The sequence below is a fragment of the Cygnus olor genome, chromosome 1, assembly GCF_009769625.2.
Source record: "Cygnus olor isolate bCygOlo1 chromosome 1, bCygOlo1.pri.v2, whole genome shotgun sequence".
NCBI classification, from domain to species: Eukaryota; Metazoa; Chordata; class Aves; order Anseriformes; family Anatidae; genus Cygnus; species Cygnus olor.
In genome coordinates this window covers 192219985-192243818 of record NC_049169.1, presented here as the reverse complement: position 1 = coordinate 192243818, position 23834 = coordinate 192219985, and the positions used below count along the sequence as shown (strand labels likewise).

The window sequence follows — 23834 nt, the reverse complement described above, 5'->3', positions numbered from 1 at the left end:
CAGGCACAGCAACCTCAGCAGCCTTTGTTCAGCCTCGGAGAGCAAGGAGGGCCGAGGGCTTGTTCTCTGCACGGGCCTGGAAGGGGCATGACATGCAAACGTGCTGGGCTGTTTGAGAAATGGTTAAGCATCAAAGCACAATTGTCTATAGCTAACATTTGCTATTCTCTAATGATTCCTCTAATGATGCTTTGTTATAGTACTTAGCTGTATGCAGCACCACTTACAATGCCTAAGTTAGTTTCTTCAGGATAATAACAGTATCATGGAATGTATTTGAAATGGGAAGAACTTGACCAAAAATTCATCCTCCTGATCTTTAGAGAGAAAAATGAATCTCATGACTGCATGTATACATACCTCCCAGCCCGTTTCTAGTAGTAATTCAGGGCCTGGGCTTAGCATTAGGTTTTTTGAGGCTTTCAGCTGAAAACCGACCACCTACACGCGGCGTCATTTTACTCAGCAAAATTCCCTCTTCTATGAAGCGAATGCAGCTGAGGAAAAACTGATCTTTACTCTTGAGCACGGCAGAGTTGTTTATCACGTTTCAATGAACGTGCAAATCTGACGAACATAATGCGATTGAAGACGTGCCAGTCCAGCATAACGTGAAGACTATGAAGTCGTGCAGGTTCCTGAAGACGATTTGCCTTGCATAATACTTAATTAGTGGGAGTGTAGCATACGTGTGAAGAAAACATAGTTGGTTCTGAGAACCCAAAAATATTTCACTGAGCGGCAATTCTGCCATGGAAGAGCCAGCTCTGGAAACCCAGACCTCCAGTGAGCACTTGTTTTTCTTCCTGGAGCTGCTGCTCCCACAAGCAATGCCTGGAGCAGCGAACACGAGACTCAAGTGTGTCCAGGAAAAGAACTCGCTAACAAATACCAAACTGTGATAACATACCAGAGGAGCACAATACACACACGGTGGGCTTTTCCCCTGGGAATAGCTGTTCAGTAGCAAGCACCGCTGCAGCACCTGAATGGCATCACCCACCGTGACTGCCCTTTGCCCCTGAAGGCTGGACAGGAATAGGGAGTAGCAGCTTTTTATGTAGGGGTAGGTAAATTTTGATTTAAACTCACAGCTGAAGAATCCAAAATCCAGATCCAGAGCTGCTAGAACGGATCAGCATCTTTGAAGGTATCCCCTGTACTCATTTTGCAGAGAAAGTCATGTTTTAGGCGAGGCCTGAGCTACTTGGGGATTGACACTCAGTGTGTCATCTGCTGAGAGTGGGAGCAGAGCTGTGCAACAGCTGACACCAGCCTTCAGCAGTGTCACAGCCCAGATCAAACTAAGAATAACCCTGCTTACCTCCACAGGCTGCTAAAGACCCACCTTGCAGCCAAAGAGCTTCTAAAGAAACCTAAGAGTAGAGACAACAAGAAGTTACCTGCACTGTAAACAAAATAAATGCCTAGGTAAATGAACTGAAGTTTCATCTAAATCACTGGGATTCTTAATTGCTGTGGCTTCAAATCTGCTTGTGTAAAAACTGATTTTTCCTTTTCTATGAAATTTGTGGAGGGACAGACCGAGTCTCCTGGCCAGGACAGAACTCGGTTGCCTGGGAAATGAATGCATCAGGTAAGGACGGAAAGGAGGACACAGATCACCTCCTCCATCCCTGCCCAGCCCAGAGAGAGCAATGAGACCGAATGTTGTCAGAGCCCTTAACACACTACAGAAATTGCCATAATTGCTGTGGGACTGCAGATGGGATGATGGAAAGTGCCAAAGACGTGGAGCTGACACAGAACTACAGGCTGCTGAAGCCGCCACTCCAGCTGCTCCCTAAGGACTGGTTAATGCTGTGGGCAGCCACAGGAGAGGAACAGTTGGGTATAAATCTGTGTGGACACTACAGCCACCTTGCAGACTTCTTCCCATCTCACCTTCTCCTCTGCATGTCTTCTTTACAGGAAAGCACTGCCAGAAGCTATATTTGGCACTAAGGTATGACAGGGAGCAGGGCGACAGCAACAACCGCTAATATTTTTAAAGTATGAAGGTCCTAAGACTACGGGGAAGAAATATGGAAAATATTTCAGTCATAATCCTAGTAATAAAAAACTGGCAGGGCTGGCACTGCTCGGCAGCACTTTTGAGAATTGCTTAAGTTTTCTACAACAAGCAGATAGTTTAGCTATTTAGTCATATTTTACATTAATTTGCTTTAAAAAAAATAATTAGTGTATTATTCAGGAGAAAAAAAGTCTCGTCTGTGCAGATCATTTTTGTCATTTCCCTGATGTATAGCCGGTGTAACGTGCAATAAAAGAGCAAGCTATGCCAGGGCATAAGCTTAGAAGACATAAGTCTTGACTCTCGTCAGTCAGACCATTGAAACAGCAGCACCGTTCGTTTCGCTGGGGCTTTTCTCTGCCCACTTCTCTGTGGAAAAGTGTCTGATTCTCAGAGAGCTTTTAAAACAAAGCAGAGACAAAGGTCACTGAGCAGTGAAAAGGAGCTGCATCTGTGAGCAAGTGTCAGAAAAGCAGCATATAGAATTATAACTTTTCATGTTAAATCCTCTTGCACTCCACCATGCTGCACAAATTACAGCTCCCTGAGTCCACTGAGTGAATGGAACAGTAAATTTCTAGCTGTCCAAAAAAGGCTAGGAGAGGAAAAATTAGATCGGATTCAATTCCCCGCAGCGGTTCTCTGCAGCTCCGTGACTGGGCACGGAACAATGGCCACATTTTGTCGAGCGCACATGGCTTCTCCATGTCCCAGGAGGAATTCAGCCTCGGCAAAAACCCTCCTGCAGGTTCTGCCTGCAAACAGTAGTGCTGCACCGCTACGCATCATCTTCAGCGTAACTCAGGGCAAAAAGCAAACTTTTCGACCAAGTAAACTGCGAGGGAATAGCACTGTTGTCTAAAAATGTATCAGAGAAGAATAAACATCAGGGAGAGAGAAGAGTTATCTAATCTACAGGACCACGTTGGCATAACAAACAGGTCTTCCTGAGATGCACGGCATAGGCATTTCTGGTAATGCTAAGATATGAAAATCTTAAACAATTTTAAGTGAAAGCAACAATGAGCTCTGCTCCTACATGTAGGCAATTTTTCCAGAATAATAGTCATTAGCTGAAAGAGCGAGGTGAAGCCCAGATAGTAAACACCAGAAATAAAAGTGTTTGCTTTCTTGCTAAAATAGAAACAAATACAGAAGTTTCACATAAAAAGTTTGGTCACCGATGGTGCTTCTGTTTCCAGCTGCAGGTGTTGGCTTCTGTGTCTCCTTGCCCCTTTAAAAAAGTATCTTCAGAGACTATCGTGGCACAGGTCATGTAAGGGGCCATACTGCAGTGATGAACGAGGCTTCCCCACTGAAAGAACAGAAGACTCAATATCCCTCATACATTCATCTAGTTTAACTGGAAAGGAGTCTAAAACTGACTAATCACCCACATTTTCTTTTTTTTTTTCCTTCATGGACTAAGTAAAAATTATAAGCAACTATGTATGTCTTATTCATACCAGGTGTTTCAGGGAATTAGGTGCATAGCAGTGCGTATCTCTCTCCGATGCAACTCAAAGCCAACAGATTTGCCCCTGGACTCAATTCACGCCAAGCCATCTAGGATATTACGCAGGGTATTCATTTCACTGATCATCCAAGTCTTCATGAGCTGCTACTTGCAAATCACTTCGGACAGCTCTGGGATTAAGTGTCGTTCACCCTGTCTTTTACAACCCATGCAAAGGACATAAAACTGTACAGCAATGTAGCACCATATACTAATCAATAATTAATATCTTCATTACCATCAGAATTTAGTAATAGTCCATTTGCAATAGAAATATAGCAAATAAAACAAGATTATGAAACACTTTGTACTTTCGAAGTGCCCTGAAGTGGTACTAAAATACCACAAAACCTTGAGGCTCAGAGATGTCTTTACTTCCCAGAAAAATAATGCATGGATCTTTAGAAAGAAAATAAATCACAGTCATTATGTAAGCCATGCAAAATGAAATGAACTTTATTTTTAATATCAGTAAAAAGTACTATTCACTCCTTGTCTCAGAGGCTTCTCAGTTTTTCAAGTTTTCTTTATTCCTTGACTGGACTATTCACAAGTACTGCATGGGAGCATACCAGGGCAGGAGCAAATTGCTGCTCCTTCCAGGCCAACTGCCTGAATGTTCCAGTAATGGCTACGGGATTTCTAAGGTTACTGAGAACAGACAAGACCATGGAAGGTGCTCATATGCTGTTGCGTCATGTGTATTCTTACATTTTTCTGCAAGAGTAGGTTTCTATGCCTCTGCTCATGCCCAAACCCAAGCCCAAGCCCAAGCCACGTTCCTGAGCTCTCACATCCCGCTGCAAGCTTTCATCTAGACACCCACCTAAGGCTGAGTCTACATACAAAGATCTCCTTAAAAAAACAACCATACCTCCATACCTCCATACCTCCTCTCCTCTCCTCTCCTCGAGTCTCCTCTCCTCGAGTCTCCTCTCCTCTCCCCGAGTCGTCTCTCCTCTCCTCTCCTCTCCTCTCCTCCCCTCTCCTCCCCTCCCCTCCCCTTCCCTCCCCTCCTCTCCCCTCCATAAACAGCGCTAAAGAATACAGTAAAAGACATCATTGGTCTAGCCATATCCAAATGGGACATATAAAATCTGTCACATTATGAAATAAACCATTTTAAAATATAGCATTATGTAACAGCCCAACTTAATTTAGCTTAAATGCTGGCTAAGCAAAATTCACTAAATTCTAATGATTTGCATTTTGGTTTTGTCCTCCAAGCTTTGTATCAAAGAGAACTGAGATGAAGTTCCCTGCAGAATGTTATTTCTGGCTAACTTCTGGTTTATTTTCTGTCTAAATGATACCTAATTTTTTCTTCAAAAGTAGTTGAAAAACATCACTGAATTGTGGCATTAATAGTAAGCGTATACTAAAAAATTAATAACTGCGATAGAAATTGAAAGGAAAATTGAGTCTCAAATAACAGGAAATAATCTCATTTTGAAAGAGTTTGAAGAAAAGAGGATAAACCAGTTCATGGTCCCAGAAATGACTGCCTCAATGTCGCAGTCTAAAGAGTATCTGTATGTACCCCAGCTCCTGTGGGTCACAGACTTGGGTACCTGTGAAGTAATATTCAGATTGTGGAATGGAGTGGCTAGTGCACATGTATACAGTCCACGCATTTTACTGACCTTGCCAGAGACCTTGTAACTTCAGCGCTGTTGAGGAATTCGTACACAATGGACAGTATGTAATATACTTCAGCCTATATTGTTTATTACTTACTATACATACAACAGTATAACTGCATGCATTATATATACAATGAATATTGCATATATATTTAAATATATAGTATATAATGCACAAATAAGATAACAGCAAAGAAAATAAAGACTAATTAAAGATTAAAGACTAGGTAAAGACCAGCGTTCAGAAGCTGGAAACTTTGTCAAAATAGGGAACTCTTCAGTACCTCCTTGTTACTTCTCAGGTAAGAGAAGGCCTTAATATGGCTACTTATTAATTTCATAAGGCTGCAGGCCTTATTTAGTCAACATTATCTCAACTTCCATAGAGTACAGATTCACTGAATATTTTCTTACAGCTTTTCTATAGAGGTAAGACTTTACAGTCTTTAGATGTCTCTATGGTCACTCGTATGAATTTGTCTTCAAATCATGTCCTTCATTGTATGTCCCAAAAAATACTGAGAGTACTATTGTCCTCATTTGCAGTTGAGGAATAAGTTATCTTAGAGAGCAAAGCTGTAAATTTTAAAAGCTAGGAGAGAAGCCAAATGCTCGATGTCTCAGGCCGTACCTGAGGCACCTTTTTGCTCTGTATACAGTTCCCATTGACCTGAGTGGTGACTGTGAGTACTTGACACTTTTGTCAGTAACACCATTGCCCTTCCAGATGGACAATCAGAAATTCGCTTGTGGTTTTCCTGGCAGCTGGGAAAAATATGATGTAAATGACTTGTGTCAGGTGAGCCTTGCATGACTCCAAAGATCAAAGGGTTCATAGAATCATACAATCATAGAATCACAGAATGGTTTGGGTTGGAAGGGACCTTAAAGCCCATCCAGTTCCAACCCCCCTGCCATGGGCAGGGACACCTCCCACTAGACCAGGTTGCTCAGGTCTTCATCCAGCCTGGTCTTGAATGCCTCCAAGGATGGGGCATCCACAACCTATCTGGGCAACCTGTGCTAGGGTCTCACCGCTCTCTGAGTGAAGAATTTCCTCCTAACATCTAATCTAAATCTCCCCTCCTTTAGTTTAAACCTATTCCCCCTTGACCTAACATTGTCTGCCCGAGTAAAAAATTGGTCTCCATCTTTTTATAAGCCCCTTTTTAGTACTGAAAGGCTGCATTGAGGTCTCCCTGGAGCCTTTTCTTCTCCAAGCTGATCATCCCCAGCTCTCTCAGCCTTTCTTCACAGGAGAGGTGCTCCAAACCTCTGATCATCTTCATGGCCCTCCTCAGATCCACATCCTTCTTGTGCTGGAGGCCCCAGACCTGGATGTAGAACTCCAAGTGGGGCCTCACAAGGGCAGAGCAGAGGGGCACAATCCCCTCCCTCCACCTGCTGCCCACCCCTCTGTTGGTGCAGCCCAGGATGCAGTTGGCCTTCTGGGCTGCAGGCACGCACTGCTGGCTCATGCTGAGCTTTTCATCCACCATAACACCCAAGTCCTTCTCTGCAGGGCTGCTCTCAATAGGTTTTCCACCCCATCTGTACTCTTGCCTGGGATTGCCCCAATCCAGATGCAGCACCTTGCACTTGGCTTTGTTGAACCTCATTAGATTCATGTGGGCCCACTTCTCAAGCTTTTACTGGTCCCTTTAGATGTCATCCTTTCCTTCTGTTGTATCAGCTGCACCACTCAGCTTGCAGTGAATGGGGCTACATCTGGCTGGTGTCACTAGCACTGTTCCCCAGGGCTCAATTCTAAGGTCAGTACTGCTCAACATTTTTATCAGTGATCTGGATGCAGGAGTGGAATGCATCCTCAGCAAGTCTGAAGATACTAAACTGGGAGGTGCCGTTGACTCCCTGGAGGGATGAGAGGCCTTGCAGAGGGATCTACATACACTGGAGCATTGGGCAATCAACAGCATGAAGTTCAACATGAGCCAGCAGTGTACCCTGGCAGCCAAGAGGGCAAACTGCATTTTGGGGTGCATTAAATGCAGCTTACCCAGCCGGTCAAAAGAGGTGATCCTCCGCTATATTTAGCGTTAGTGTGGCCTCACATTGAACACTGCGTGCAGTTCTGGGCCCCACAGTACAAAAAGGATGTCAAGGTCCTTGAAAGCGTCCAGAGGAGGCAACAAAGTTGGTAAAAGGCCTGGAAGGCATGTCCTGTGAGGAGATACTGAGGGCACTTGGGTTTGTTTAGTTTGGATGGAAGGAGGCTGAGAGGTGATCTCATTGCTCTCTGCAGCTTCCTGAGGGGGGGAGGCACAGCCGGTCTCTGCTCCCTGCTAACAGATGACTGGACATGTGGGAATTAGCCAGTGGAGGATCAAACTGGACATAAGGAAAAATGTATTTACCATGAGGGTGGTCAAGCACTGGTACAGACTTCCTTGTGAGGTGGTTGATGCCTTGTCAGTGTTCAAGAGGTGTTTGGACAATGCCCTCAATGACATGCTTTAACTTTCAGCTAGCCCTGAAGAGGTCAGGCAGTTGGACTCGATGATCTTTGATGGGCCCTTCCAAGTGAGCTATTTATTCTATGTTATGCTATGCTGTGCTATGTTATGTTCTTCTGTCCATTTCTTAGGAGAAATGGACAATTCAGCTGACAATTTCAGGGCAAGTCTGTCTCCTTCCATGGTTCCCTCTCTCACCACCTCAGTTCTTTCCAACTTCTTTCAGCAAACCAGACAGAGGTGAAGGAGACAAGCCATGCTCTTGTACAGCGACAATTCTGCCAGTCAGGTACCCTGCCTGGGAGCAACAGCAAAATCACTTGTGGGGATCACAGTGCACGGGTGACAGGGCCACGGGTGACAGGGCCACAGGTGACAGGAATTCTGGGGTCAAATAAAAAGCTGAAAGTGTAAATGTTTTCTTCAAGACACATTTTAGATGAAGGCTATGTGTTTTAATAAGAAAGTTAAATTGTGTTTTCTATAGCTATACACCGAAAAATCCCACCGTAAAGGTGCCTAAAACCCACACATTTCTTACTAAATAGAAAACCCGTGGAGTCTAAAGGGTTTATGAAGAAGAGTGGCCAGTTATGGGGAGATCGGGACGTCGGGAAGTGACACTGCTCTGTAAAACACGGGTCCGTGCCTGTACCCGCGGGGAGCCCCCCGCCGTGGGGCCGGCAGGCCGCCCGCCTTCCCCTTCCCCTTCCCCTCACGGGGAGCCGGGGCGGTGCCGGCCCGGCGGGGCTCGCCCCGGAGCTCGGCCCCGGAGCTCTGAGCCCCTGCGGGGGACCAGCCTCCGGCCGGCCCAGCGGCCAGGCCCTCCCGTGGCCGCCGAGGCGATCCGGGGGGCGGCGGGACGGCAGGGGGCGCTGCAGGCGGAGCTCGCCACCCGGTCGTCCGCGCTTGGCGGCGGGGCCGGCTCGGCGGCGCCGCATCATGTGGGCCGGCCCCTTCCATGGAGCCGGGGCTGCCGCCGAGCGCCTCCTGGGCGGACGCCGCCATGAGGCTCTGAGGGGCGGCTGCGTGCCGAGGAGCCAGCCGGTCGCCCCGCCGAGCGCACGGAGCCTGCTGCCGGCATCTCCCCCGGGAAGGGGAGCCCGGAGCTGCAGCCGCTGCTCCTGCTGCCGCCGCCGCGGGGCCGGCCGGGCGGGCGGGCGGCCCGCGGCCATGTAAAGCGGCAGCGGCCGGGGAGGGGGGGAGCCGAGCAGAGCCCGGGGAGAGGAGCAGCAGCTTCAGCAGCCGCCGCCGGCCGGGGAGGGATCATGGCGACGTCTAATCTCCTAAAGGTGAGAGCGGGGCCCGGCAGGGCCCTGCGGGAGGGGGCCCCGGCGGCTGGGCCTGCGGGCGGGGGGCCGGGGCAGGCCCCGGGCTCGGAGCTCCACGGGGCGGCGGCGGCGGCGGCCCCGGCTTCGGGCGAAGGGCGCCGGGCCGGTGGGCTCCTGCTGCCGCTGCCGGTGGCCTCCTGCCGGTGGCCACCACTCGCCCTTCCCCGCTGGGGTCTCCTGACACCGACGGGGGCGCGGGGTCGGCCCCTTTGTTCGTTTCGGGGAGCCCGGGCGTGCGGAGGGCGAGCTGAACAAAAGAGTTGGGAAAGGCCTTTCGTGGGGAGCAGGTGGCCTCGGTTGGGTTGCCACCGCTGTGGTTTTTTATTATTATTATTATTATTATTATTATTATTTTCTAACCGTGTTTTTCCGCAAAGGAAAACTCCTCGAGGCCTCCCGGTTACGTTAAACAGCTTGGCTTTTGGAGTCAGACGTTTCCCAGCGCTTCCCCGGCGTTTGATGACAGATGTCAGTCACCCCAAACTGCCGCAAGTTTTAACACAAGTTTTTGCCGTCACAGGCCGGTGTCGGAGCCCGGGACTGCCTGTCCTGATCTTTGCGGCACGCGTGTGGAGAGGAGCGTGTGTGGCCTCAGAGGCCATGCCAGCACACAGAGCGCGGGCCTACCTCAAACAACTGCTCCTGGAGCCGCCAGCAAGCGCTTCGGGAACGTCAGGCTACTTGGGGTGGAAGGCCCCAAAGAGGCTACTTCTATCAGTTAGCGGTTTAAAATATACATAAATATAAAGTACATGTGTTCAGCACTGTGTACGATACTTAAATACCGTTCCAAAGAAGTGCTGCTCACATTTAAGCAACCTGACCTATTTTGGATGTATAGGTTTGTCCTGAAAGTGCTGGTTGTACCGCTCTGAGATGCTCAGTGAGAAAATGAGAAATAATTGATAGCCTTCTTTCTGCCTGGTATCCAAAATAAAAAGGTTTAACTGCCTGAAAATACATATAAAATAATAATAATGTTATTGAAATTTAAGTGTACCTAAAATGAATTATCATTAATTCCTTTCATTTTGCCTAAGTGGGTAGCTAGATTTTAAAGGAAATAAGGCTGAAATAAAAACATGAAATTACAGAATTCAAGACTGCTGGAGGAAAAACTTCATGTTTCACCCAACGGCATAATGTGATTTTTGTGGAAGAAGATGATTTTAGAGTGAACAAACTCAGTTTGTCTACTAGTTATTGTTTTAGTCCTTCACTTTGCAGTGAATCTAAGGATCTCTGGAAAGACTGCTGTGTGCTCTGACAAGACCTGGTTGTATAGCCCATAGCAGACAGAAGAAACAGGCCTGTGAGATTTGTCAGCATTCCACGTAAGCTGTTTTGAAAGAAAAATAGGTGTACAGTAAGTGAAAATAGTCAAAGGCCTTGATTTTGTGAGATGACTCTTTCTGGTCTGAAGCCTCTTTGTTGGCTTAGTGATGTCTTTGCAATCGGCTTTTAAACCATGAGCATTTTAAATTGACAAAAAGATGTATGTATGCACAGTGTGTTTCAGGAAAAAATGCTACATAGGTATTTAGAGCAGGCCTTTTTGACATCGTGGGGGTTTTTAAAGCAATATATGTTAGTTTCCTAAAGACAATAATTTATGAGTCCTATGTTACAAAAGGGAATATTACTCAGTGATTTGACTTATTTATAATGACACACTAAACCAGTAGGAGACTTGGAGCTAGATAAGGTCTTCTGTTCCCCAGTTCTGATGCTCAGAGTGCTCTCAGAGAAGCAAGCTGTCAGTCCTAGGTTATTGTTGATTGGCAGTGCCTTGTACTGATTGAGGTTTGGAGATGTACTTCTGCTTTCATGCTCAGGGCAAAAAAGCAATGTCCCCTGTACGGTAAAAATCCTTGAGTAAGAAAGGAAAGGTGTTAAAATCTCTATTTTTTTTCTGTATTTTTTTCTCCCAAAAGCCCATGTAGTCAAATCCAAGTCAGGTTTAAGTGGGTCTTGTTTTTGCTAGGATAAACAGGAACAAAGAGTTTTCTCTGGTTTTCCCCCATCGTCTCTTGACCTTCTACACAGCTTAGAAAATGAAGTGAAATACTTGTGTCTTACTCTACTAATGAATCCTAGCAGAATCAAAATGTGACTGCCTCTCATCACTTTAAAGGGCATCATTGAAACTTCACTAATCCAGTTTTCATAAATGCGCAATGTAAACAATTTTTTAGTGAGAAGCATATTCTGAAAGAGCCTTCTTCAAATGCAGAATTAGAATGACCAATCATGCCTTGAATCCTGATGCGACACAGGGAATTGTAATGTGACCAAACTTGCAAAACACTCAGTAAGACCTTACATTGCCTGGTAAGCTAGTTTGTACCCAACCTGTAGCAGCATTGAGGGTTTTTTTTTTGCAGGTGGCTGATGAGTACCATAGAAGTCTGGTCTCTTAAACTACGTGTGAGGCTGGTACTTTCAGAACGGGGTACTTTGATTCAGGGAACATGTTGGATTTGTAACCCGTTCGCTTTGTTGGTGGCAAGACACTCTAAGCCAGTTCTCTCCTGACATGAAGGTACACGAGATTTTCTGCAGCTCCTGGAATAGAAAGCAGCTCAGTTTATCACAGCACAAAGAAAACCTGAAGCTGTATCCATGCTAGCAGGTCTTGACACTTCTGTAGAGCTTACTGGAGCTGCTGGAGGTGGCAGCAAGTGCAAGACTCCATGCTGGCAGGATGAATTGCAGTTTGGGCCTGGTATTAGGAGGGAAGTAGCAGATACTCTGTGGATTTAAGTGAAACAAGAACCATGATTTACCCTTCCATTTGTTTCAACTATATATTTGGATCTTATGCCTCTGTCACTTAAAACTGGCAACATCTGAAATTTTTAAATTCTTCAGCTTAAAGTAAATATTTCCAGATTTGTATTTTAAGTTCATCTGTGTCTTCCTGCTTATTTCTAATTAGAGTATCTTTAAGAAGCTCATGAATGTTGCACCTTGGTTAGTTACATAGCAGAACTTTCCCTGTGGCTATTTTTCTGCTTTGTGTAGCAACTTCACTACTACCATTATACTGATTTTTAGAGCTAGTAGGGAGGGAGATCAATCAGACTGTGAATCTTCGTGCTTATTGCAGTCTAGGAGCTCGTATTTCCTACTTCATACCTCTGTGAACTAGCCTTAATACGTGCGTTGTCTGAAAACAGTTCAGTAGTAAAAGCAAAGATGTTATTGAAATGTGCTTTATAATAGAGGCTGTTGCTTTTCCACAGTGTTGTTTCAAGCGTCTGACAGATCAGGACTACAGTTGTGTGCACCTAAAACGTCGAGAGTACACAGTAAAGAGTGCTGCTGAATGGCCAAGTGAACACTTCAAAGTACAGAGGGGCAACAGCAGGGAGGTCTGGGAGCAGAGCCTCGATCCTCTGATTTCTAGTCTAGCTCCCATTGAATTCCACATTTATTTAGGCTTTTGTATCATATTCTGTGCCTGCTTCTGCTGTGCTGCTCTGAAACTTGTTTGTAGTTATGGAGAAGAATTTCATGTTATGTGGTAGTACCCAAATCAGGAAAACTGTTAGTGGAACAATTCAGATTGCATTCTTTTACTAATTCTACATAATATCCACCAACATAGGCTGGGAGGTTTTCTGTGTGATAGTGTAAAATAGTGTGTTTAGGTGTTTGTTCATAGAAGAAAGGAAAGCTCTAGCATATATTTCAATATAATAGCGAAGCTGTGTGCGTTTCAAGTGAAGTTTAGTGTTAAAATGGAACTTTAAATCTCTGAGCACATTTAGTAAAGTGACTTTTGAAACAGACTATTTCATAAGCTGAGTTATTTTCCAAAGTGTTAAATTTTAAACTCCTAGGATGGTTACTTAGCCAGGGTATGGCCATCAATCCTAATTCACGTTGTCAGAGGAGACGTGGTAAGTGCAGTAACCCTAGTCGAAGGTGTGACTTACCTTCCTGCTTGCCTTCCCTTCTAGCTGTGCTTTGAGGAACTGAGCTGAGAAAGAAAAATTCTCCAGGAAATACCAGTCAGAAGTCACCGGGGTGTGCAGGTGCTCGAGGAAGTGAGAACAGGTCCTTCGTTTTGTCCGGGTCACTGGTGGCTATGTGACTTTGGTAACGACGAAGAATTACCACCGTTTGACCTCTTCTACTGTAAAATTGTTTTTGAATTATTCTTATGCACTAAGAGGGGTAGGGTTATTGAATGTGACCGATGCACAGTACGCTGTGTTGTGCGCCCTTTCGTGTTGTAACTTAAGTACAAGAGCATAAGATGAGCAGTCACAAAAGCGTGAATCTATCTGTGAAACGTTGAATTGTTAATCGAGATTAAAGAGTAGTTTAGATGAGTGGGATTTTTAATCCCAATAATCACGTTCCCTCATCAGCTTGATTTAGGAAGAGAGGAGGAAGTGTAAAAAAAAGTCTTATGTTTAGGAAGCAAAGTTCTAAATTTTCTTTGTTGTGTTTTCTGCCAAGCTTTATTTAGGGAATTCTTTTCAATTAGGTGCATGTTTGTTGCAACTGGGCGTGTGGTTTTTACAACTGAAGTGGAGTTTGTGTGCTTCTTAGCATGTACCGGGAAATCATGATGTCAATTGCATGAACACTACTACTTGCAAATACTATTTTACTTCCTCTGTGTTTTACAGTGAAACAAGTCTTACTCACAAAGATAAGAGCATTCATTTTAATTAGTTTATTTTTTTTTATCTTCATCTGTGTTCAGGAAAGGGCTGAATTGCAGAACAGGCTTCTCGCCTTTACCAGAAAACTTAGGGGATCTACTCTGAAGTTTCACTCCAAAGGAAAACTTTTAAGGACGTTGGTTTTACTTATCTTATAATGCCTTTTCTGGAACTTCTAACTCCTCAGCAGCTAGTCTTTCAAGTTCATTATCCTGCAAAGAGGGACTGGGAACAGAAATGGCTGCAAGTAGAGGCTAATCATTTTCACAGGAATAGAAAAGATGTGAGAAAGTCATCAAAGTTTGGGAAATAATTGTAATGCCAGGCCTATTTGGGGGAAGAATGTATTTGAGGATTTTCAAAGATGTAGCATTCAAATTATTATTATTATTTTACAGGGGAAGATAACAAGCAAAAGTCCCTTTCTCTGAATTTGACAAGCAATTTGAAATATTTTCTTACATGATGAAAACATTCTGAACTTCCTTGGACAGGGGCTGCTTCCATGAGACCCATACTCAGTGCCTACCACGATGATCTGATAATGCTGTGAGGCCTCCTGGTGCTGTTGCTATAAAAATAGTTCCTGCGATGCCTGTTGCATCTTTATAACTTAAAGCTGAGATGTAAGAGCAGCAGGGGATACAGGTTCCAAACTGTGCTTATTCTGAATATTAAATAACAAATGTATTTGTAAGTTTCCATGTACAGGTTAATCAGAAGAAGATGGTTTAGAGAACATGGCATGCTGCTCGTGCTTATTTAGCTGAAGAGATGCTAGTGGCAGAACAGTGCACTTGTCAGAATTTCAAGTAGTTAGACTGTATTATTTGCTGTATTTGAAGTGAATTGTGTCAAATTTACATTACTAGCCAAGACAATGAGCTGTTCAAAAGTAAACAGTGTATTGGAACATAATGGTGGAGGTAACCAGTAGTCGTTCTGCCACAACTTCCGTTCAACTGTTTCTTTAATTGCAGGTTTTTCTTTTTAAAATGTGGAGCTGTAAGCAAGTAGGATTACAACAGTAAAAGGTGTTTCTCTCTTAAAGTGGTTTGGTTTTGTTTTGTTTAATAATGGAAGTCACCTGATCAGAAAAATATGGGAGCACTTGATTTGTTTAACTTTCCTTTTAATTTGTACAGTGAGTTTGAAAAAAATCACCTTGGATTAGATTTTTTGGAATAGTGTGAATCCTTCTGAACTGCACCAGCTGTAACCTTGGCTACTGAGGTGCTGATGGCCAGTTAGCCCACAGGAAGGGAGTCTGATACAACAGCTCCTGTGTTACTCTGCTTCCTTCCTCTCTTTGCTGCTCATGTCAAGCACATGTGGAGCTAAAGGTACATGGCAGCATCCACAGGTGCTAACCTGGTTCCTAGCTGCCGTTTTGGTCATGGTAACTTATTCAGAAAAGGTTTGCAGCCCTGCCTCCTGTCTTTTGCTGTGTGTATCTTGGCTGGAGCAGTTCAGCTGACAGAGTATCGTTCGTGTTGTCTGTGTATAACTCCGTTAACAGGTGGAGAACATTTGCTGGAACCTGTTGCGCTGTACTAATGCAGTGAATGAAGGAAGAAGTTGGCTAGCTGATTCTCTAAGAAACAAGTAGTAGCTTTGTCACTTTTTAGAATAATACTTTTTGTGAAAAGCTTGATTCGGCTATGGTGGTGTTGCTCAAATGCTGGGTAATGAGAGACACCTCTGAGAAGAAGGTGTTTTTATGTTATCCACAGAAACTGCAATCCTTAAAGATCACTCTAAATAATAAGCTATTTTATTAACAATACATTTTTTTTGTTCCTTTTAGAATAAAGGTTCACTTCAATTTGAAGACAAATGGGATTTCATGCGCCCTATCGTTCTGAAACTTCTTCGTCAGGAGTCTGTCACAAAACAGCAATGGTTTGATCTGTTTTCGTAAGTAATTTTTTTGGCATCTTGTGTTCTCCTGTGTAATAGAAATACTGTTATGGTACTACTTATCCTACTAGTTTGTTACGTTTCACCAAGTGTGCCTACTTCACAGTAAATGCGCAAAAGTAGTGTTTTACTGGGATTCAGATCTTTGCAAATAAAGTGGAGAAAGAACAGCAGAGCTTTGACTTCATCTGATCATAGTGAACAAGTTTTCTACCTGCCCACAAAGCTTTTGTTAGAGACACGATGTTGATTACTACTTTGGCAGTAATTTCATTTAAAGGCAGTTTGAATGTTAGATTTTTCTGATTTAAATGGTTTTCTTCTCAAGTAACTTAAGAATGCTAGTGAAGTAAAAGGGTAATGCAGATTAACTGGTATAAGTTGAATAATTGCATACCTTAAGAATAATACATATAACATTTTTCAGACATTGTTTGCATTATTGTACCTTCTAAAAACCTGCGAGGTAGAGATCCCTCTCTCAGGATAAAAACACCGCTGTTTTCCTCCTTCCAAAAAGCCTGAAGTTACTTCCTGTTAGGTGCTGATTTCTTTCCTTAAAATACATTATGTCACCTTTGTCAGCGTAATATGGAAGTGAGTTACAACATACATATCAAAAGTTGACCTAAAATCATCTTTGTCTCAACGTGGCGTTATTTTCTCTCAAATACAGTTGCAGCTTAAATCAGCAGTTTCTTCCTCTGCTTTTTAAAATCACTCACAAAAGTTTAGTTTGAAATGCAGTCTTGTTGCTCTTTTTGAATCACAGTGCAGTAATTCTCTTTAGAGCCATCTGATTGCACCTGTCACGCTTTTCTGCCAACCAAACAGAAAGGTAGTTTATCATGTAATGAATTTTAATATCTTATGATATCACTGCCATAGTAGTTGCCAGAAATGTGGTGTAGTTAAGTTACAAATTCAGTCCTGAGTCATTGCTTTCATTTTTTTTTAATAACTAGTTCAATAATTCTGCACTGGTATTGAAATTTTCCAAGTATTATTTTGCTCATAGCTGAATTGTTGAACTGAATTTAAGTACCTTTAAATTAAGTATATCAAGGGAAAGTATCCCACTCTCCTAAGTTTTTGTTTTTGGACAGCGCTTTTTGTTAAACTTTTTAATAAAAATTTGAAAGCTGTAGGGGTGTTCTACCTGCTCTTTGTGTATTATCTTCCAGTATTTCTTTTTAACTTCTGTCAGGAAATGGTGGCATTCTGAATACAGTAACATCTTTTCTGCTCGTGAAACTTACATAAGCCTCCTAAGTTAGCTAGATCTCTGTAAATCCTTGGCCAGCGCCTTTGTTCTGTGTAAAAGGAACTTTTTATCTTGCAGGTTTTGTCTTTTCAGTTAAACTAAAAAAGTTGCTTTTGTATTGAAATAACTGTATTGAATTAATAGGAACAAAGCCATACCTGTAGATACTGTAGTTGCTTTCCTGCAAAGACTTGGCCTTATTATTGAAAGGAGGAAGAAGAAATAGGGGAAGGTAATGAGCTAAAAAAGAACCCAACAACCTTGGTAGGCTACGCTAAATATGATGTTACATTTAGGAGTGTGACTTTCTTTATTTAGTCTTTAACATGGAAAGGAAATAGGAATTAAGTTACACTTGCTGGACTGTCACCTGAGAAACTCAGGAATTTATTTGAATATTGATTAAAACTCATTAATATAATTTTGCTTTGTGTTGCTATTTGGTAGCTTTTCTGCAGTAGAGCTGCACTTCAAAATGCTCCCACCATTGAAATGTTTAAGTGATCTTATTAAACTATTTAAAGCTTTTTAAATTACCTGATGCCTGGACCTCAGGTTTCTCACCTGGAAGGCTGGTTTCCTTTGCAGCAGAAGAATGTTATAGTGCTTGGATTGTGAAAGTTTGAGTGAAGGCTGCGTCTTAGAGTATTTCAGAGTAACACAGGCTGAGTTGCAGTACTTCTGCTGGCAAGTGATTTCCATCATTGTCAAAGAAAAGCTTTAAAAAATTGTCCATAATGCAATAAGGATTATGGAATAGGTGGTGAAGACAAAGTTGACTTCTGCATATTCTTTAAATCTCCTTCTTGACCATAATATTTTCCTAGCCAGGTTGCTGTTATTGCTTCCCATAATTCCTTAAAGTTTTGGTCTCTTCTCCAAACGTATTTTCTTGCATGTGTCACTGTGATCTACCCATATATTGTTGGACAGTGATAACTAATGTATGTATTATTTCCTTAGAAGTACTTAAATTATGGCTGTTTCAGCCTCATGTATTACAGGATTTAACTTTGAGTAGTTGCTACTAAAAGATGAATAAATTGTTTTCTAGAGATGTACATGCCGTTTGCTTGTGGGATGACAAAGGTCCAGCAAAAATCCATCAGGCTCTGAAGGAAGACATCCTTGATTTTATTAAACAAGCACAAGCAGTAAGTTATTAACGTTTCATAACTTCTATTCGTATTATTAGAAAAAATAACCAAACGATTCTGACTTTCTTTGGATTGAAATGCATTGCTTTTTTGTTTGAAATGTTGATATTCTAGAGATCGTAATTACCCTGTGAACTTCTGTTGACAAACAGAAGATTTAGCCTTGAGCATTTGCTTTGTCTCATTGTTTTCTCACAGTTCTTGAAACTGGGGTAAGCAATGTCTTTCTTCTTTTAAGCATTATTTTTGTTTACCCAACGGTGCTTATGGAGTATTCTTCCTCTTGAAAATTTCTTGAGGCAAAGTTTTCTATAAGAAATTACTGTCTGGGAAGTACTTTTTGTCTAACTTCAGTGCTTTGCTGACATTTGTTAATGGTTTTTTAAATGTCATATATATGGCATATTAGAAACATCTGTTCTGTTGGCTCAGCAAGATGCACTGTCCAGTTTTATGGACTCTCTGCAAATAGTCATCAATAGATTCAAAAGGCAACTTTTGTTTTTAAAAACGCGTAGTAAAAGATATTCCATGTAATAAGGGATTTGAAAGTGATCTCTTGTGAGATTCAAAAAATAAATGAATAAAATTCCATGACAAAGATTTGTAAAGGGGAAAATGAATCTTTAAAGCCTTTCTCTAGTGAAGAGATTTACAGTGCTATGGCTTTGTTCAAAGGAAGATACGGTTCTTGTATAGGCCTTTATATAAGCAGGCATATACATGTTGATTTTTATTTACTTTAAAGTTCCATCATGCATACATGCATAAATGCTGTGCTGAACCGGGGCCCTCAGTATGGTCTGTGTTGGCTGCTGGTTTAGGGACATCTTTTTAGGCATTATGATAGTGGTTGTAGTTCTCAAGCATTGCTAAAATATACTTGTTACCTTTTATTTGGCCCAGATAGCTAGTTAAGTAGATGCATTAAATTAAACTTTTTAAAGTTTTTTTTATTAATTTTTTTTAATTTTTTATTTTTTATTTTATAAAAGTCATTTTTTAAACTAAAAAATTAAACTTAAATTAAACTCCCACTGTATATAATGTAATAATCCTTACAGGCTTGTACATTTTTTTTTGGTATAGTTGTACCAGTGCAAGCCTCTAAGACCAAAGACTTTAAGCTTCTTGACTTGCAGATGGCTTAAAAAAAATATTCAGTTGGAAACATGTTAACAACTTCTTTGCTGGTACCTTTCCTTTCCATTTAGGAAAGGTCTACATGCCACAGGTTGATGACCACTGCTCTAAACTAAATGGCACTTAAATGTGTAGACATTCTTATTCTGCTATATCTATATATTTGTATTTTGTATGGGAAAATATTATAAGCAAAGTTAATCTGTTTTTATGCAGAAATTTGTTTATAAATTACCTCCTCTTCTTCCCCCTCCTCCAGAGAGTGCTGAGCCATCAAGATGATACAGCTTTACTAAAAGCATATATAGTGGAGTGGCGCAAGTTCTTCACCCAGTGTGATATTCTGCCCAAGCCATTTTGTCAATTAGAGATTACTTTAATGGGCAAGCAGGGCAGCAACAAGAAGTCGAATGTAGAAGACAGTATTGTTCGAAAGGTAAGTGAGAGGTATTAAAGGGTTTTGTTGCACACTATTCTGCTTACAGTGATAGTACAGAAGATATTGTGTGTCTAAAGATGAAATTGCACCAACCATATAATACGATGTATCATTTTACTTCAGTCCCAGGGTCAGAACAACCTGCAACTTGCTATTTTTTTCTCTGCATGGCAATTTCAGTTTCTTTCTCTAGTTTTGCTTTGGCTATTAGCAGTTTCGTTTCTTTTTGTTTTGTTTATTTGGGTGGTTGTTTGGTTTTTATTTACTTAAAAAAATACTATAACTTCAATCCTAGTGGAGAGACAATTATAAACTCACCTACTCTGAAAACTTTTCCTCTGCCTGGGAAGCTCTTCATATAATCACCCAAAATGATCTTTTTATTTTCATCAAATACCTACATTAAATTATTCTCTGTCTATAATATCTAAAAGCAGTTTGACCATGACAAAGCTGTGATGTGTTTCTGAGGTAGGTTGACATTCCCTCTGTTTTCTTCTGCATTTGTACTCATTTCAGCTCTTGTAAACCCATTCTATAATTGTACAGTGCAGCTGTAATGTGCATACTGACAATGTTAAAATTGTCCAAAAGTAATTGAGGAAGCATAATCAAATAAGTGTTTGCTTTAAAGAACATTGCAATGTTTTGAACAATTCCCTTCCAATACATATGACTTTAACATTAGAAGTGGAAGTTTAGCTGAAATTGACAAACAGTTATGGAGAAACTTAGAATAAAGAAAGATAAAATGAACTCTCAAAAGGATATCTGGCTTTTATCGGGTGCTTGCTGTGTTAAAATCTACACCGTACAAAGCAAGAATGAAAGACTATGCAGTCTTACCACTTACTTTGCCGTATTGCTGTGTCATCTTTTCCTAAGCTTGTTTTTTGTAAGTTTGTTCACAATCATGAGTCAGAGTTTGAACTGGTAAATTTTACAATTCCAGCTGCTTTCCACTTCCAGTATAGACTGATAACTGGCATGCTTAGGGTGCATTCGTGGTAGTTACTGCCATGTTTGAAGGTACATGGTGATACATGATGAATATGCTTTGCTCTGCATATTGAAATTTCGTGTTAGAGAAATGCAACCCAAAACCATCTTATTTATTTATTTACATAACTGTTGTGGTGTTTGAGTTTTAGTTTTTACTTAAGATTGAGCCTGCCAAATGATGAACTGTTTGTCTGAAAAGTACCCCCTGGCACTACAACTCCTGACACATTCTATTGCTGGAAATGGTACTTGGCTAATTAATGAAACCTGTAGAAGGAATACAGAAACAATACAGAATGGTGGAAGTAATAACTGAATCAGATGATCTTTGCTTCCCCAGTTGTCCCATTTCATAAAGTAAGCTTAAAATATAAACTGCAAATAACCTCTATAACAAGCCAAGAGCGAGTTCTAAAGTAGGTATATATCCTGCAAACTAGATCATAATTTGCTTGATTTCTGTTTCTGCTCTCTTGTGTTTCTTTTGTACAAACTTAGGTCTGCATATACCTTTCTGATGGGATTTTTTTTTCTTCCTAATATGCAGCTCATGCTAGATACGTGGAATGAATCCATATTTTCAAATATAAAAAATAGACTTCAGGACAGTGCAATGAAGCTAGTTCATGCTGAAAGACTGGGAGAAGCTTTTGACTCTCAACTTGTAATTGGAGTTCGAGAATCATATGGTATGTCTCGCACAAACTGATCTCTCTTGCCTCCTTACCTAAGGAAATGAATTTTCATCATAGAAGTTGACAGATCTGTTGGTAATTTTGGAATGATTATCTCATTTTGTACTGAAGATGTTGTGATGTGATACCAACTAAATTCTGTTCAAAGTATCTATAACTTCTAAGTGATTTTGCTATGCATTGGTTTCTGCAAAATTGGTATTTTCAAGGAGCAAACATTTTGATCTCTTAAGCTTGCAGAAATAACCTCAAGTCTGTGCTATTTTCCATACCATTTGTGATTTTTCTGACAGTTTGAAAAAGAAATAGTAAGCAGGCTGCATCTAAGACTCCCAGCTTTTCTTTTTTTACAGCAAAATTTTTTACAGCAAAATGTAGATTGGTATATCGGAAGCTTTTATGACATTTCACCATTGTCTGCATTTTTTTTCAAAGCTCTGCAGCCTGTTGAAGTAAACATGCGACTAATTCTCTCTCAGATGACTTTATAGATATTCTAAGTATTTAGAATTCTAAATGTATAGGTGTTCTAAATTCTAAATGTTTTAAAGCCTGTTCCATTTAAGGGCTTGTTTTATTTTATTGATTTATTTATTTCCATAACAGTTGAGAGGAAGGTGGAAACTTTTTTTGCTCAAGGTGCTAGTTAGGAGTAACCCTGCTGTCTCCACACCTAATTTTTCTAAAATAGGAAAAAATCCTAATACAGAAAAAAATGTCAAAAATAAAGTCATGGAGACTCTTAAGAACATTGTCTAAGAAAAGCTGTTTGCTCAATGAGGTAGAGAAGTCTTTGCTTCATTGGGCATTATGCTGAGCTTTGTTGTTGTTGTTTTTTTTTTTAACTTTTCAGTATTGCAACTGTATGTGTATTTTTCTGGTTACAATCTTAGAATGTCTGAAATGATGGAGATAAGTATACACTGTTTTCTAGTTCTCTACAGGTAATCTAAATCTTCTTGGAACAAAGATTGAGCAGTTGATTACCTTGGATTCAACGTGCATTTGCGGGATATTTCAAATTGTTCACAGGCATCTTGAAATACAAAACTTATTTTAATGAGAGGGATTTGCTTATTATTGGCCATGTAATTTTCCAAGAATTAAGTTTGGACTTTCTCTTTGCAGTTAACCTTTGTTCTAATCCTGAAGATAAACTTCAGATTTATCGGGATAACTTTGAAAAGGCATATTTGGATTCAACAGAGAGATTTTATAGAACACAGGCTCCTTCTTATTTACAACAAAACGGTGTACAGAATTATATGAAATATGTAAGTAAAAATTCTGTTGTAAATTTGTTCTGGAAATGTTAGTGCTTAAAATGATTGCTGTTCTACTTTTGCACAGGCAGATGCTAAACTCAAGGAAGAAGAGAAAAGAGCACTACGATATTTAGAAACAAGACGTGAATGTAACTCTGTGGAAGCAGTAAGTATAGCATAGAAAAATCACTGTATTTTATTTTTATATATAGTTATTACATGTGAGTTGATTTTGTGTGTGTGTGTTTGTGCTACTTGGTAGCAATAAATTGTTATGAAACTGTTGATCTTACTTTTTTTAATCATCTGTTACATTTTTTCTTCCAAAAACCTATGTTACTTTCTAATCTGGCAATTTACAATTTCTACAGATATCTTAGTAGTAAATCTAGATTAAAGTTCAGATGGAAGGGCAGATTTTCATTCAAGTTGATTTTTATTCTTTCATTTTGAGTCAGTTTTTTCCCCATATGCTTAACAGTGGATGAGGATGTTTGAAAACAAGTACACCGATGTAGTAGGTGAACAGTTTCTCAGTGCTCATTTAGAGCACCTGAAAGTGTTACTGTTCATTGCGATCAGAAGGAAAAATGAAAGTTTCATTAAATCTGTTCCAGATTTCCTCTTAGACTGAATACGGCCATTTAGTATGTTCCTGTCCTGCTCTCTTTCCCCCCAGCTGAGCAATATTTTACACAGTTCAGACTCAGGAGAAAGATTTAACTGCAGTGAATAGCTCATAATTGTCTATGTTGGAATTGGTTCAGGAAATAGGTTATTTTAAATAAGTACCCTTTAAATCTGAATTTACTGCAGTTGATCAAAATTTATTTTATGTCTCGTGTTAAGTTGTAAATCATTCAATTTGCATAGCTATACATTGTAACCTGTATGAAGAGGCTGACAAAAGAGAAATGGTCCGGACGTGTACAAACGGTTTCTGTGCTAGATCTGGCTGTAGTGTCTTGTTTAAGCCAACCAGGCTGGTCCAAATAGGGTATGCTGGAATGAGAACTATTCTTAGCTCTTGGATGTATACTTGGAAACTAAGTAGGGTAGTTGGTGTTCCAGAAGTCATGGCTCCCTAGAGAGGAAAAAGGTGGTAGAAATGTTAAGCTGGTTCCTGGTTTGGGAGAGGGTTTACCACATTTACTAACCTACACATTTTAAGGAGATACGGTTTCATGTATAGATTTTTCTTCAAACTACACTTATTTCTGTGAATCAATTTTTATTTTATTAATTGTTTTATACAGTATACATGTTGAGAA

At 41.0% G+C, this 23834-nt stretch overlaps 1 protein-coding gene across 2 annotated transcripts in view; it reads left to right on the top strand.

The window, feature by feature from the left end:
• Positions 1–8603: 8603 nt before the first annotated feature.
• The window catches only part of CUL5 (cullin 5), a 33220-nt gene continuing 17989 nt past the window's right edge, over positions 8604–23834 (top strand). The window contains exons 1-7 of one of the 2 annotated variants that reach the window (XM_040544106.1): positions 8604–8960; positions 15486–15595; positions 17917–18016; positions 19422–19598; positions 21151–21292; positions 22427–22572; positions 22649–22729. In XM_040544106.1, coding sequence (XP_040400040.1) covers positions 8937–8960; positions 15486–15595; positions 17917–18016; positions 19422–19598; positions 21151–21292; positions 22427–22572; positions 22649–22729 — 780 coding nt within the window. In that variant the 5' untranslated portion in view covers positions 8604–8936. Of the gene's footprint in view, positions 8961–10429; positions 11542–15485; positions 15596–17916; positions 18017–19421; positions 19599–21150; positions 21293–22426; positions 22573–22648; positions 22730–23834 lie in introns of those variants that run through there. The other variant, XM_040544107.1, reaches the window with a different exon arrangement.